The 13294-nt window shown below is 47.1% G+C and overlaps 1 protein-coding gene across 1 annotated transcript in view; it reads left to right on the forward strand.

Moving 5' to 3' along the window:
• LOC107299194 (protein phosphatase 1 regulatory subunit 12C-like) overlaps positions 1-10498 on the forward strand; it is a 59875-nt gene extending 49377 nt beyond the window's left edge. The window contains exons 11-23 of the mRNA XM_029286711.1: positions 1654-1749; positions 2256-2350; positions 3197-3304; positions 3983-4073; positions 4333-4470; positions 4984-5074; positions 5348-5469; positions 5630-5688; positions 7098-7206; positions 7350-7454; positions 8893-8943; positions 9378-9428; positions 10359-10498. Of these exons, the coding sequence (XP_029142544.1) occupies positions 1654-1749; positions 2256-2350; positions 3197-3304; positions 3983-4073; positions 4333-4470; positions 4984-5074; positions 5348-5469; positions 5630-5688; positions 7098-7206; positions 7350-7454; positions 8893-8943; positions 9378-9428; positions 10359-10445 (1203 nt within the window). The 3' untranslated portion in view covers positions 10446-10498. The remainder of the gene's footprint in view (positions 1-1653; positions 1750-2255; positions 2351-3196; positions 3305-3982; positions 4074-4332; positions 4471-4983; positions 5075-5347; positions 5470-5629; positions 5689-7097; positions 7207-7349; positions 7455-8892; positions 8944-9377; positions 9429-10358) is intronic.
• Positions 10499-13294: the final 2796 nt, after the last annotated feature.

The following is a 13294-nucleotide window of genomic DNA, read 5'->3' on the forward strand; positions in this document are numbered from 1 at the left end:
CAACAGAAATATTGGGCTCAATTGGGATCGTAAGTTGAGGACTACCTGTATTTAAAAAAAGGTTGAGGAGCAGGACCTTTCTGATCTTTGGAAAGCTTCTGCAGCTTAGAGGAGATGATATTGACTAGATCAGGAGTTCCCAACCGAGGGTGCTTGCACCCCCTGGGGGTGCGAGACGATATTCCAGGGGGTGTGAAAACGTGGGTTTTCAAAATTATAGTGTATATGCATAATTTGTTGCCGTTATTTCAAACTTTTGTAAGTTAGAAAAGGCTGGGAGCTGCTGGACTAGATCAGGGGTCTTCAAACTTGGTCCTTTTATGACTTGTGGACTTCAACTCCCAGAATTCCTCATGGCTGGCTGAGGAATTCTGGGAGTTGAAGTCCACAGGTCATAAAAGGGCCACATTTGAAGACCCCTGGACTAGATAATCAGTGAGCAGCCTTCAGCCTTCTAAAGCAGGGCTCTCCTACCTTGGCAACTTGTGGACTTCAACTCCCAGAATTCCCCAGCCAGCCATGCTGGCTGACCAAAGAGTGGCTAGTTACATATTTTTTTTAAAAAAACCTCTAAAATATCAAAATAGTTAAAACCCTAGTAGACTGTGCACGCTTGAAGAAAGAGCAAGAAAATGCACCCTACTCCTTCTAGTGACAATACCCTGTCAGTCCCGTAGCATTACAGCCCCCTAGGTCAGGGGTAGGCAACCTTGGCTCTGTTATGACTTGTGGACTTCAACTCCCAGAATTCCTGAGCCAGCCATGCTGAGAGGAAAGGGAGAGGTTTCTAAGCTGAGCCATGCTGGCTCAGGAATTCTGGGAGTTGAAGTCCACGAGTCATAAAAGAGCCAAGGTTGCCTACCCCTGCCCTAGGTGCAAAATGACTGCCTGGTCCTGGCTTAGATAGAATGGATCAGGTCTGGAACAGTTGAAACTACCTGTTCTAAGGTCAGGATGGGTTATTTTAGGATGGGAAAATTCTGCCATGCCATACTTCGCCCACCTCTCTTTGTGAACTATGAACTGCCCTGAGAACACGCCACGCGATGCTGCCTTGCATTAAGTTTTCAAAAGCCGGCCTTATCGGTATTATTTCTGAAGGTTTAAGTGGACCCAGCCTTGGTCAGGTGCAGATCGTCGTTGTATTTTTTTTTTCCATGATGCAAACAAACCCAGAGGAAATATCAGAGTTGAATCTCAGTTTCACATTTAGCTCTTTTTGGTCAAAATCAGAACACGAGGGGTCCTTGGTGCTCTCTAAGCTTGCTTGTTTTCTTGCAGACGTTTCATTACCCTAATTAGGAAACATCATCAGTGCTGGGTAATGAAACGTCTGCAAGAAAGCGAGCAAGCTCAGAGAGCACCAAGGACCCCTCGTGTCAACCCTGAGCCAGAAATATTCTCCTTTAAAAGCAGAACTTTCTTTTTCTGTGTTTCTATTTATTCCCTTCTTTCCTACCTCAGATCTAGCAGCTTTGCACAGTCTGTGAGCTCTGGTGTGGGTTTGTTCCCCTCCAGTGGGGCGGCTTTTCAGCGTGGGGATTCAGGACACGAATTTTGCCACCAGTATGTCTCTGCTGTGCCCTCTTTTTCTTTTCTTTGTCTTTCCCTCCCTCTCCATCCCGATCCTGTCATTGCCTGTATTATCTGCAGCAAGACATCCAGGAGCTCTTGAAGAAGTGGAGCAAGAATCCCATTGGCCCATGGTTAGCCAATAGGAACACAGCTTCTGAGCCACCTGGTGACCCGGTAGGAGCCTCGACGCCTCAGAGAGGGTGGCTGGATACCTTGCTTGCTAGCTTTGCTTTATTTGGGCAGGGGAGGGTTAAGTGTGTGTGTGGGGGGGTGCTTAGCTTGAGAGCCATGGAAGTGTAAAGGGAAGTGCATGCCTAAGGGCACCAACAGCCTCTGGTGGGAACCACATATGGGTCCTTTTGTTTCAGTTCTCCTTCCACCTCTGCTCTTTCCCCACTCTTAACAATTTTTTCTTGTTCTCTCTGGGCCACAGCTACCCTGTTAGAGAGGCAGTGTTGAAGCTTTCTGTCCTTCTCCATCCTTAGCAGTTCCTCTAGCATTAAGGGAGAGATGCTCACACTCTCCCTTTTACAGAAACGCAATGCTCACATTAGTGGGTCCCCAAAGCCTCCTGAATCTAGCTTCTGAGCGTCCCCATTCCTAGTCGGAATAGAAAGTAACAATGGAACAGCTGTCAGTCAAATCTATATTTTCTTTCTTTTTTCCATCTTCTTTTACAGAACAAAGAGCCACGCCTGGCACGAGTAATCCCAACCCCCACTCGCCGGATATTTGCCCTCCCAGACACAGAACCCCACCGGGATCCCCGACGTGCGTGAGTAATCTACCATGGATAAACTAAAATAGCACACTTCGACTTGAGAGGCCTAGATTGGAATCTTGTTCAGACAGGAAGCTGGTTAGCTGAGACAGGGCAGTTGGCTTTTCCCAGGCAGGGTGGATATTCACCTCTTTCTCATCCTCTAGTGAGGGTGCATCTCTTGATGTTCTTGAGTGGAGAAACCCACTAAACTAACATGGATTAGGCGATCTTTGATCCTCCAGATGTTAGGTTTCTACTCCAGCTATCGCCAGCCATTGGCCGTATTGGCTACGGCTACTGAGAGTTTGAAGGAACTTCTGGAAGGTTTGTCCTTGTATTAGAAGATCTTTGTGTTAAGCGATAGGATCTGTCGGGTCTACTTTTAGTCTCAGAGTGGGGATGGGAAAATAGATTCCCAAGATTCACTGGAAGATAGAAATATTTGGGGAAGTGAAGCTGTTGTGCTTTCCAGTGAGTGTCACAATTTCAGTAAATTTATTTGGTCTTTTAAGAGCACCCTTATCGGCTTTGAATAAGGTGCTACATCAGTTTGCTTTTTACCATTTGCAGTTTAAAACCTAGCAATACTGTTGTGCCTTTGCAAAATAAAAAGGGGCCAGAAACTTTGTTAGATATTTTTGCTGAAGTGGCAAGGTTTTGGAAGGGGAGGGGGAGAACATTGCATCAAAATTAATGCAGACAAGACCTTCCAAGGGACCATTAGCCTGAATTTTAGAGAGCAGTGGATTGGTGTCATAAAATCTCACAGAAGTCAAGGAGGCCCCTCTAAATATTCTCTTGCGCGTGCTCTCTCTCTCTCTCTTTTTCTCTTTCTGTCTTCTTGCTCACTCCCCGCAGAAACTTAGAAGGTGGCCTTCAGAGGAAGATAGATACAGCCCTTGCCCCACACCAGCCCCTCTCTTCCACTACCATCAGCTCTAGCATGGATCCCTGGGACCGCCGAAGGTGAGGGTTGGCTGGGCCAGGGGCAGGCAGTACGAAAAGCACTTAGGGCCAGGATAGACGGGTGATCCTGAAAGGCATGTAGGCTGATCTCTGTTGATGCAGTTATTATCCTGATCTTCTGTGCCTTAAATTTCTGTGAGTTGCTTGTATTATTATTAACTTTCGCCACTGATAACACAGGCGTCCACTTCATGGTGTCAACAGGAGAGAATTTGGCCAGTCACTTATGCCCAGTGTCTGTTTGATCTTGTCTATCATTGGGTCTAATAGAAGGACGGCCTTTCTATGTTGTGCTCCATGCTCCATACAGGATGCTACCTGTATGCCATCTTGACAGCTCTCTCTGTCCTGTTGAGTTTGGCAAAATTAAAAGGGCTCTTCCAGCTGCCTTTTCTCCTCCACCTCTTACATTTCATTCCACCTCTCTGGCCTGACTAACTGCTTTCCTTGGCAAAATGGAAGGCATTGTGTTTGGCCAGGAAAAGTCAAAGAAGCCAAGCAAAAGGTACCCGACACTTGCAAAACATAGAGTTTCTCCTTTCCTTTCCCTATCCTGACGTCCTGCCAATGCAACAGTTCTACGAGGCTTGGCAGGAACTAACCGCGGGCCCTCAAAGCTATAGAAAGCATGAGGAAAAACCTTTATGTGCTGCCTAACTACCAGGGTCATCCTGCTAGGTCATACCAGACGCCCGTGCGAGATGAAGAATCTGAATCCCAAAGAAAGGCCCGTTCTAGGCTCATGAGACAATCCAGGCGTTCCACACAGGTAAGAGTTGGTGCCAAAAAAAAAAAACCTGGCTTGAAGCTGATGCCACACAGGTTGGGGTGCAACGGCTTTCTTGGCTTAACTCAATGCCTCACAAGAGTTTTGCTGTCCATTGGCCACAATCCCATCAGCATCTTCTGAAGGGCAAGGTATTTTTCTGATGGATACACTTTCCCTTTTCTCTCTCTCCCCTCCATCTTCATGTCCTCCCCCCTCCCTTTTTTCTCTCTCTTCTTTTGCCTCCCTGTGCCCATTTTAGGGAGTAACCCTTACGGACCTCAAGGAGGCTGAGAAGACCATGGGCTGGACCGGCGATTCCAAAACTCCTTCAGAACAAAGGAACAAGGAGGATGAAAAACGGGACAAAGAGGGGGAACAGCAATCTCAGGAGACCACGGTAGGGATCCTTTGAGGTGGATGGGTTGTATTCCAGCCCCTCCAGCATTGCAAAAAGTCCTGGGTAGGAGGAGAGAACCTGATCTAATGATAAATGGATCAGGGAAAAGATGAGGTCCGATCTAAGGCGGGGCTTACAGGTATACATGCCTGCTGCTCAGGATGCAGATCCTTGCAAAGGGCCTCTAAAAGAAAGATGCAGCTGGCCGTTGCCAGGCTGAGCAGGATAGTGACCCTTTGTGACGGGATGGAGAGGGAGGTGGCTCCTGGCACTCGCAATGTGCGGCTTTCCTTGTGCGTCTCTGCCAGCACTGGGTTGAGTTGAGGATCTGATGTATTTTGGCACGTCCTGTGAAGTAGGGACACTCATCATGCCACCCTTTTCAGTCATCCCAAGCTTTAGTTTGGCCCTCTACAAAATGCGGCCCTGTTGCCTTGAGCCAGGGCAAAGCAGGTTTGTAATTGGTCTTCCTTCTTATTCTCCCTAACTTCATTCTCCCAACACCTCATTCAGGACTCTGCTAGGCGGTTCTGGCTCCTCAGTTCAGACAGTTCTTCAGTTTATACTGTGAATCCGTTAGTGGTGAATTCGCAGCTCCAGAAAGGTAACCCTTGTGTTCAGGTGAATATTTCCTTCTTTCTTTTTCCTCCTTCGTTTTCAGTTTGCCTGCTTGACATGTTTCACTGTGGACTGGCACTAGCTCCTTTGTCTCCTTCGATCCTGACTCGTTTCATTCTCTCCCTGTGTTTGCGCAGTGTCGTCTCGAGGAGGTCTTAAAGCTTTCGTCTCCTCTGTGCCGCGTTGTTGACACTCAGGACTTGGGAGGCGGACAGCCCAGACTCAGCTGCCTGTCCTGTTTTGTTTTTTTAAACCACAGGAACGGAAGTCGATAAGGCTGGCTCTGAGCTGGATACAGACCTTCGGAACAGACTGGCTATCCAAGACCGCAGGAAAGGCCGGCGAGAGAGGCGCATCACTGGTCTGGGAGGAAACTCAGAGGTGAAGGAGAGAAGGGCACCAGGACAGCGGGCTAGTGCACTGGAGGAAGGGCGGAGTTCAGGATACAGATAGGAGGTTACAGTGAAGGTGGTGGATGCCTTTTATGTGCACCCACCTTGACTGTGAGAACCTCTGAACCGCATTTTTTTTCTTCTTCTAGGGGGAGGAAGATGAAGACACTGAACAAGTCCATAATGAAGATCCATCTGTACATAGCAGGTAGATTCCTCTATAGCAGGGATGGCAAATCTTATGAGCTGAGCATGTCAGAAATTCAGAAAACGCCTACATTGACTCTGCTGGCGTCTCTCTCTCTCTCTTCCTCCCTCTCTCTCTCTCTCTCTCTCTCTCTCTCACACACACACACACACACACACACACGGACAAAAAAAGAATTCATAACAAAGTGATAAATTATTTACATTTATTATTTAATAAATAAATGCATACATGCTGTCGTTATAAATATTTTTCGAAACGCCCATCCAAGGCAGCTCTGGATTACACGAGGCCTGGACATTTCGGAAAAGGCTCTTTTGTGGCCTTGTATCTTCCCAAAAGCGTGGGAAATCACACCTGTTCTCGCATGCTTTTCAGAGGCTCCAGAGGCCGTTTGAGAGCAAGGCTCTCTTGCACAACTTCCAGAGGGTCTAGAGCAGAGGTCCTCAACCTTTTGGGCACCAGGGACCGGTTCCGTGGGGAAAGGCTTTTCCGCAGACCGGAGAGTGCTTGGTTTTGTGTGCTGCCTGTATCTTGCGGATGGGGCTTTGCTTGTTTGTGCGGACCGGTTGTTGGCATGCCGTGGACCGGTACCGGTCCATGGACCGGGGGTTGGGGACCCCTGGTCTAGAGGCCTGGCATATCACCAAAATTGACATGGCGTGTGACCCATGACCCACGTGTCAGAGATTCACCGTCATTGCCCTGTAGTGGAGCAACGAACTGTGATCACTATGTGGATAAAGATTCTCAGTCATCCAGATAGAGTTGTCTGGAAGTTGAGTCTGGAAGAAATGGGTTTCTTCTAGCCTGGGAGGAGGCTGCTGAGATTGTAGCCAATGACGAACCTAACATTGCTGGAATGAAACAAGCTTCAGGAGGGGAAAAAGTGGAAGAAGCATTTTGGGGGGGGATTCCATAGTGAAATGAGTGCTTTTAACAACACTCTCTCTAAACGCACCCAGATGCACAACATGGATCAAGCATTTTAGCCTCCGAGGGAGGCTTTGGCAGCTACACAGTCCAGGGCTGCCTACACGTGATTGCACTTTCTGGAAATTGAGTCATGGCACCAGGACTTCTTTTCTTGTTGGCCTGAAATGTTTCACTGCTTCTCCAAGTTTTGTCCCCTCCTGAAGCCTGTTTTATTCCAGCAATGTTAGGTTTGCCATTGGCTACAATCTCAGCAGCCTCCTCCCAGGCTAGAAGAAGCCCATTTCTGCATTAACACGTGAAACTGGCATATATTGCTGTTGTTTTGCTAAAGCACCACTGGCCTTTATGTTTTCCTTTTCAATCTTTTTCTCCGAGTTAATATTGAACCTACCTAAATTATTATTACTTTTGCATCGTGCAAAGGAGCCAACAGAGGGCAGTGCTCACCACCTCCCTCTGCTGCTTATTTTCAGCGATCACTTAAACAGCCTTCTGCCAAAACGGACTGCACCTTCGTGCTGCCAAAGAGGGAGCAGCGCACTTCCGGGCTGCAGAGAAGAACTGGACAATTATTACAAGAAAGTTAGTGCTTGGAGAAGGAGGGTTTCGCACTCACTGGGGCAGGCAAAAAAAGCAGCTGCAAAGGAACGCTGCTGTATCTTGCACTTGCTTTCTCATTGCCTCCTTTTTCTTTTCCTCCCCCCCCCCCCACGTTCGTCTTTAAGCTGTATGAAGATCTCTTGATTGAGAATGAAAAGCTGAAGGAACAGTTGCAGGAGGCGCAGCTCCAACTCACGCAGATTAAGCTGGAGCTGGAAAGAGTGACCCAGGTACGGGGTAGGGCAAGGTGGGCCCTTGATGGGAGAGCTGGAGGCGGGGAAGGGGAGGACTGAAGAGGCATATTGGGACTGAGAGCATTAGCAGGCAACTCTGGTGAAGATTGGAGAGAACGTAGAGCCAAAATCTACTTTAGAGTTATTGGGATACAGAATGTGGGGTGATGTGCTTAAGATCTAGGAGCAGGAGCAGGGGATACTCAGGTCCACCCTATGCAACAGACGTTCTCTAGGTATCCAGGCCAGTTATTTTACTTTATTTATATCCCACCTTTTTATGTTTACAAATAACTCAAGGCTGCGAACATACACAACACACCTTCCTCCTATTTGCCCCACCACAATAACCCTCCGAAGTAAGTTGGACTTGAGAGAGAGCGACTGGCCCAAGGTCATCCAGCTGGCTTTCATGGCTAAGGCAAAGCTTGAACTCATGATCTCTTGCTTTCTACCTCTTAGGGCTGTTGTGGGCAAAAGTGGGAGGAGGAAGCACCGTATATGCCTCCTTTTCAGCCTACCAGGTAGGCCAGAAAGGAAACAGGCCAGATAATCTAATGCCACTTTATTGAAAAGCTCTGTTAACAAAATCTTGTGCAAGTCTGAAAGTACAATTCTCCCGCTGTCACCTTTAGTAACATAAGGAGGGTCCCTTTTGAGCTTCTTGCTCTGCCCACTATGCAGCTGTGGGCTATGCTCCCTCTTATCTAACTATTCCCTAGGCCAGGGGTAGGCAACCTTGGCTCTTTTATGACTCGTGGACTTCAAGTCCCAGAATTCCTGAGCCAATTCTGGGAGTTGAAGTCCACGAGTCATAAAAGAGCCAAGGTTGCCTACCCCTGGCCTAGGCAGCATCTCCTCCTCCCCCCCCCCCATCATTCTTACATGCCATTACATTATTTGACCTCCAGAATGAAAGGTCAGCTATAAAGTTAACAAATAAATAAAATACATAGCTTTAGTGTATATTTGCTTTAGATTTCCATCTTTGCAATTAACCTGGAATGAATTAAAAAAAAAGTCTCAGTAACTGTACTGAGTAGTCTTGATTGACTGTTGTTTCTCCCAGTATTTGCAATTCTGGTTCACCTGTGGGAATCTTAAGAAAATGACTTAAGAACTGACAGATGTAAAATGGTTTGCTAGAAATGCATGCATAGCCCTCCATTAATCCAGCCTTTCCATCTATGAACTTGCTTGTAGAGTGTGATCTTCAGATGAGGTGCATGTCTGGATTTTCAGTGATAACCCACTTCTGTCCCTGAGGTTCAGGTTCCTGTCTTGTCTAGGTTGTGTATTGCTGTATTGTATGGTTTATTATTATTTTACCAGTCATATCCTGTCTTCAGATCTGCAAGGGGGAGGGTTATAAATGTTTAAAAAGTAAGCACAGAAACGATTTTGAGTCTTTTTTTGTGTTGTCTGCCCTGGCCAGAGGCAGGAGCGCTTTGCTGAACGACCGGCTCTTCTAGAACTAGAGAGATTTGTAAGTATTTGTTCCTTCCTCCCTATTCCTTCCCCTCTCCTGCATTGCCAGAACTGACCTATCAAACAGGTTGATGCCACCTTTGGGGAGAAGCCTGTCAGTGAGGCAACTATGCTGTTGAGGAGAAGGCAGTAACTGACTGGGCATTTTTACACGTACTAAAGGCTGGGGTTTCAAGGGAAGAGTGTACACTTTTAATCAAGATTATTTGCATCTCCCCTAGAAGGAGAGCAGTTCCTGGCTATCTCCTCTTCTGTTACAAAAAATTGACCAGTATGTATGGCCTGTAGGAATTCTAAACGGCACAACATTAAACGTACCCAGTTTTATTCTACAGAGATTGATTTCTCCCCACTCAGCATAAATGCATGCTTAGGATTCCTTTCCTGCATCCACTCTTACTTCATCTCTTTGTCCCACTTGTCCCAAACCAGGAGCGTCGAGCTTTGGAAAGGAAAGCTGCTGAGCTGGAGGAAGAATTGAAGGTGATTCTTCTCTTGTTGAAGGAGTCCCTGCTCTGGTTGAATGGTAGCCTGGCTGGGAGCAAGGAAGGAGAAGGTGGCAGGGAGGAAATAGGTTTGCAATACAGGTATAATTCAGTCACAATCACACCACAGGGTATAGTATTGCTCCTACCTGCCCCTTTGAACAGATTATTTCTAAAACCCTGGAGCTGGAACTGAACCCACTACCAAGACCAACAATTTGCACGTAGAAAAATGACCGATCCTTAAAACTCAGAGAAAGTGTGTGCACGTGGCATTGTGCGTTTGAACAAGGAACAGAAAAAAGTGCTCCTGATAAATGGGCGTTCTTGGAGTTCCCACACTGCGTACTGCTTTGTTTGCACCCATGTTGGCCAAAAGGCAGGATGTCCATTTTAAAAGTGAGAAAAGAGGCTAAGAGACACGATTGGGGAGTAACACCAAAATGCACACCGTAGCCTTAAATTCTCTGAAGGAAGATACAGATAGTCCTTGACTTACGACCACAATTGAGCCCAACATTTCTGTTGCTAAATAGGGCCATCGTTAAGTGAGCTTTGGCCCATTTTAAGACCTTTCTTGCCACAGTTAAGTGAATCACTTCAGTTGTTAATTTAGTATCATGGTTGTTAAGTGAACAACTTCTATCTTCCCCACTAACTGCTTGTCAGAAGGTTGCAAAAGGGGATCAAATGATCCCACCATTACTGTAACCCTCATAAATACATGCCAGTTGCCATGTAAATTTTGGTCATGTGACCTTGGGGATGCTGCGACGGTTGTAAGTGTGAAGAGCAGTCCTAAGTCACTTATTTCAGTGCCGTTGTCAGTTTGAACAGTCATTAAACGAATGGTTGTAAGTCAAGGACTACCTGTAACCGAAAGAGGTGCCTTGGGAGTTTGACTTCGTATCTGCCTTTCCCCTCACAGGCTCTTTCAGATTTGAAGGCTGACAACCAGCGTCTTAAAGACGAAAACGGCGCTCTTATTCGTGTGATCAGCAAGCTCTCCAAGTGACCACCAGCTGCTGTCACTGTCCCCCGGGTTCTGTGCGAAGCAGGGACCTTCCTCCACACACCCCACCACCACCACCACCACATGTACCAAGATCCTGAGCAGGGACAGGAGAAATACGTGAGGATAGGGTTGGTCCCCTTCCTCTCACCACCCGGACACTCCAGACGTGGGCTGTTCTGAGGCTCGGCCAAATAGGCCCCACCAACTATTGTTTTCCCCAGAAGTTTGTCTCGACGCCTGCTTCTCCTCCCCCAGCCCTTCCCCTTCCCAGAGACAGTATTTATTTTGTGGCTTCCTTCAGTGATGCTCTTTGCTTTGTTGCTTTTTCTCCAGGGAACAAGGGGCATAGGGATGATAGGAACCAGTCTTTCTGGGAACTCATAGCAGCGGGGTGGCCAGCATTGTTGCTGTGGGGAAATGGGATTAACAGGCCTTCTTGACAACCAGGTCCTCAGTGTGTCCCTTACAGTTAAGCTTGGCAGCCCAAGAGACAGGTCACCCAGTGGTGGCCATGCCGTTGGGTGGAAGAAATGTTTCGGGTTGCGAGTCCCAGTGTTCTTCCATCAGCACCATCCTGACCAGCAAATGCTGCAAGAGGCTGGCCAGCTTTAATGGATCGGACGGAGGGTGGCATCTGGTCTTTGCAAAGCTAAAAGAAGTGAGCAGCCGGATTGCAGCAGTGATCCATGGCAGTCTTGGCCAGGCCAAAGCTGTGAGAGAACCTCTTGGTCATTCATCAGGGGAGGCTTGAGAGTCATGCCTGATTAGCTGTGGAGGATGAGGATGAATGTCAATGGTGGGGCGAGAGAGGCAGCAGTGCTGTGGAGGTTCTGCTCCTTTCTCTTTGCATCTTAACACTCGGGTGCAAAGATTGAGTTGTCCCCTCTCTGGTCTTTGAATGTCCATAAAGTTAGGTGGATTTTTCAGAATTGCACCTAACTCAGGCCAAAGGAAACCTGCCTCTTCCTTCCTTCCTCCTGCCATTTGGACCATAGCCTTCTGCCAACACCCAGCCTGGTGATGCTGCTGCTGGCACTGTCACCGTGAGGTTTGAAGCCAATAAGAGAGGCCATAGCCAAAGCCCACACTTGACACGGTTACATAAATTGCCAGCCTTCACTCCTGCTTCTCCAGGAGCTGTGCCTCCTTGACCTTTCATTTTCTAGCTCCCTGGGCACCATTTGTCTCCCAGAAGTAATCTGGAGTTCCAGCTTAGTGGCTGTCCCATATTTTGCTTCCTGCAAGCATGCAATCCAATACTTTCAATGTTAAAACTGAGGGCTAGAAGTACTTCAAAGTGAAACTGAGGGCTAGAAGTAATTCCAAGAGAAAAACGGGTCCAAAGTACTACCCTGAAAATCCTGTTCGTGTGTGTGTATGTTTTTCCTGCACTATCATGAGCCAAGATTCCTTTGCCAAAATAAATAATCCCTCCCTTTTCTACCATGGCCCCTTCTTCCGATCCCCCACTTTTCTTCCCTCCACCTGTCCTAGTCCAGGGACTCCCCCACCTCCCTCCATAAATATCTGTACATAACAGAAGTATTTTCTATATGGCTGCATTGCCAACAAAAACCAAAAGAAAAATGCAGAGAAACTTAAATGTGCAATATCGCATGAGTATTTTTTTTCCAAAGAAGTCTGTATATTGTACTTGTTTATTCAGCAGCGCAGCTGCCATTGTTTTAAAGAACAGGGAATTGAAATTACCGTGTTTGAATATAATAAACAAAATTTAAAAATTGGTATTTGAATACTATCATTTCTCCATCAGTTATGTAATGCCTGTCTGAAGGTAGGGATACAAGAGAGCCGTAGGTGGTCCTTCCTCAACCATGTGCTCTCCAGTTGTGTTGGACTTCAATTTCTGGAAAGGTAGAGGGTTAAAATTGAGTTAGATCAGGGTGGGCAGTTATGGCGATTTTACAACCTATGGACTTCAACTCCCAGAATTCCTGAGCCACCCATGCTGGCTCAGGAATTCTGGGAATTGAAGCCCACAGGTCAGAGTTGCCATAATTGACCACCCAAGTTAGATAAAACCCTGGAGGACACATCTATTAGTGGTTCTACAGACTCTCCATAGTCAGAGGTATTTTCAGCATGTGGTAATTGTGGAGTTGCAGTTGAAGAAGATCGTTGCTTGGATGTGCTACATAGCTGTGGCCATAGTTACTCCTAATACTGAGATTCTTCCTTTCAAGGCCTCAGGAGGTCTTCCCAGCATAGTTTCTTTGAATTAGTACAGCTGTTCCACCCAGATTGTTACAGGTATACAGTACTATAAATCCATCCCACCTTCTCCCCATCTGAAGATTCCATGGCCTTGACCTCCGGAACCCAACTCAAAAGAGGCTTCCCTAATTTGTTTGTTGTGTGTTAAGCCTTCTGGCTTAATATAGCACAGCCCTTGTCCCTTCACCCTCAGGACAAATACAAGATAATTTGTTAGACTGGAAGCTGATTTAGAGATGACTCAGTGACCTCTTAAGCTCGTTCTAGGTCTAAAATTAGAGGTTAGGGTTGGCCCCATCCTTTCTTATTCACTTCCTTCTCTGGACACATTTTGTTCTGTCCCCCGTCCGACCCACACCCCCCAACCAGGCAGCCGAGGCCTGAAAAACTGCTCGGCACAAAGGCAAATGAATTTCTTGGCAGCAACTGCGTAGCTGCCTGCCAAGCCTTTACTGATAAGACACAGCAAACAAAGATAATTCCACAATGACTTGCCAGAGAGCGTGCGACCGAATATCCATCAAAAATTGTCTGTCACGAAACTTCACATGCCACACCCCTTGCTTATATAGCCAGTGGGGTGTGGCCCAGTGACTCAGCTGAATTATCTGGCA

This window comes from Protobothrops mucrosquamatus, unplaced genomic scaffold (assembly GCF_001527695.2).
Source record: "Protobothrops mucrosquamatus isolate PMUCROS unplaced genomic scaffold, P.Mucros_1.0 scaffold4654, whole genome shotgun sequence".
Taxonomy (NCBI): domain Eukaryota; kingdom Metazoa; phylum Chordata; class Lepidosauria; order Squamata; family Viperidae; genus Protobothrops; species Protobothrops mucrosquamatus.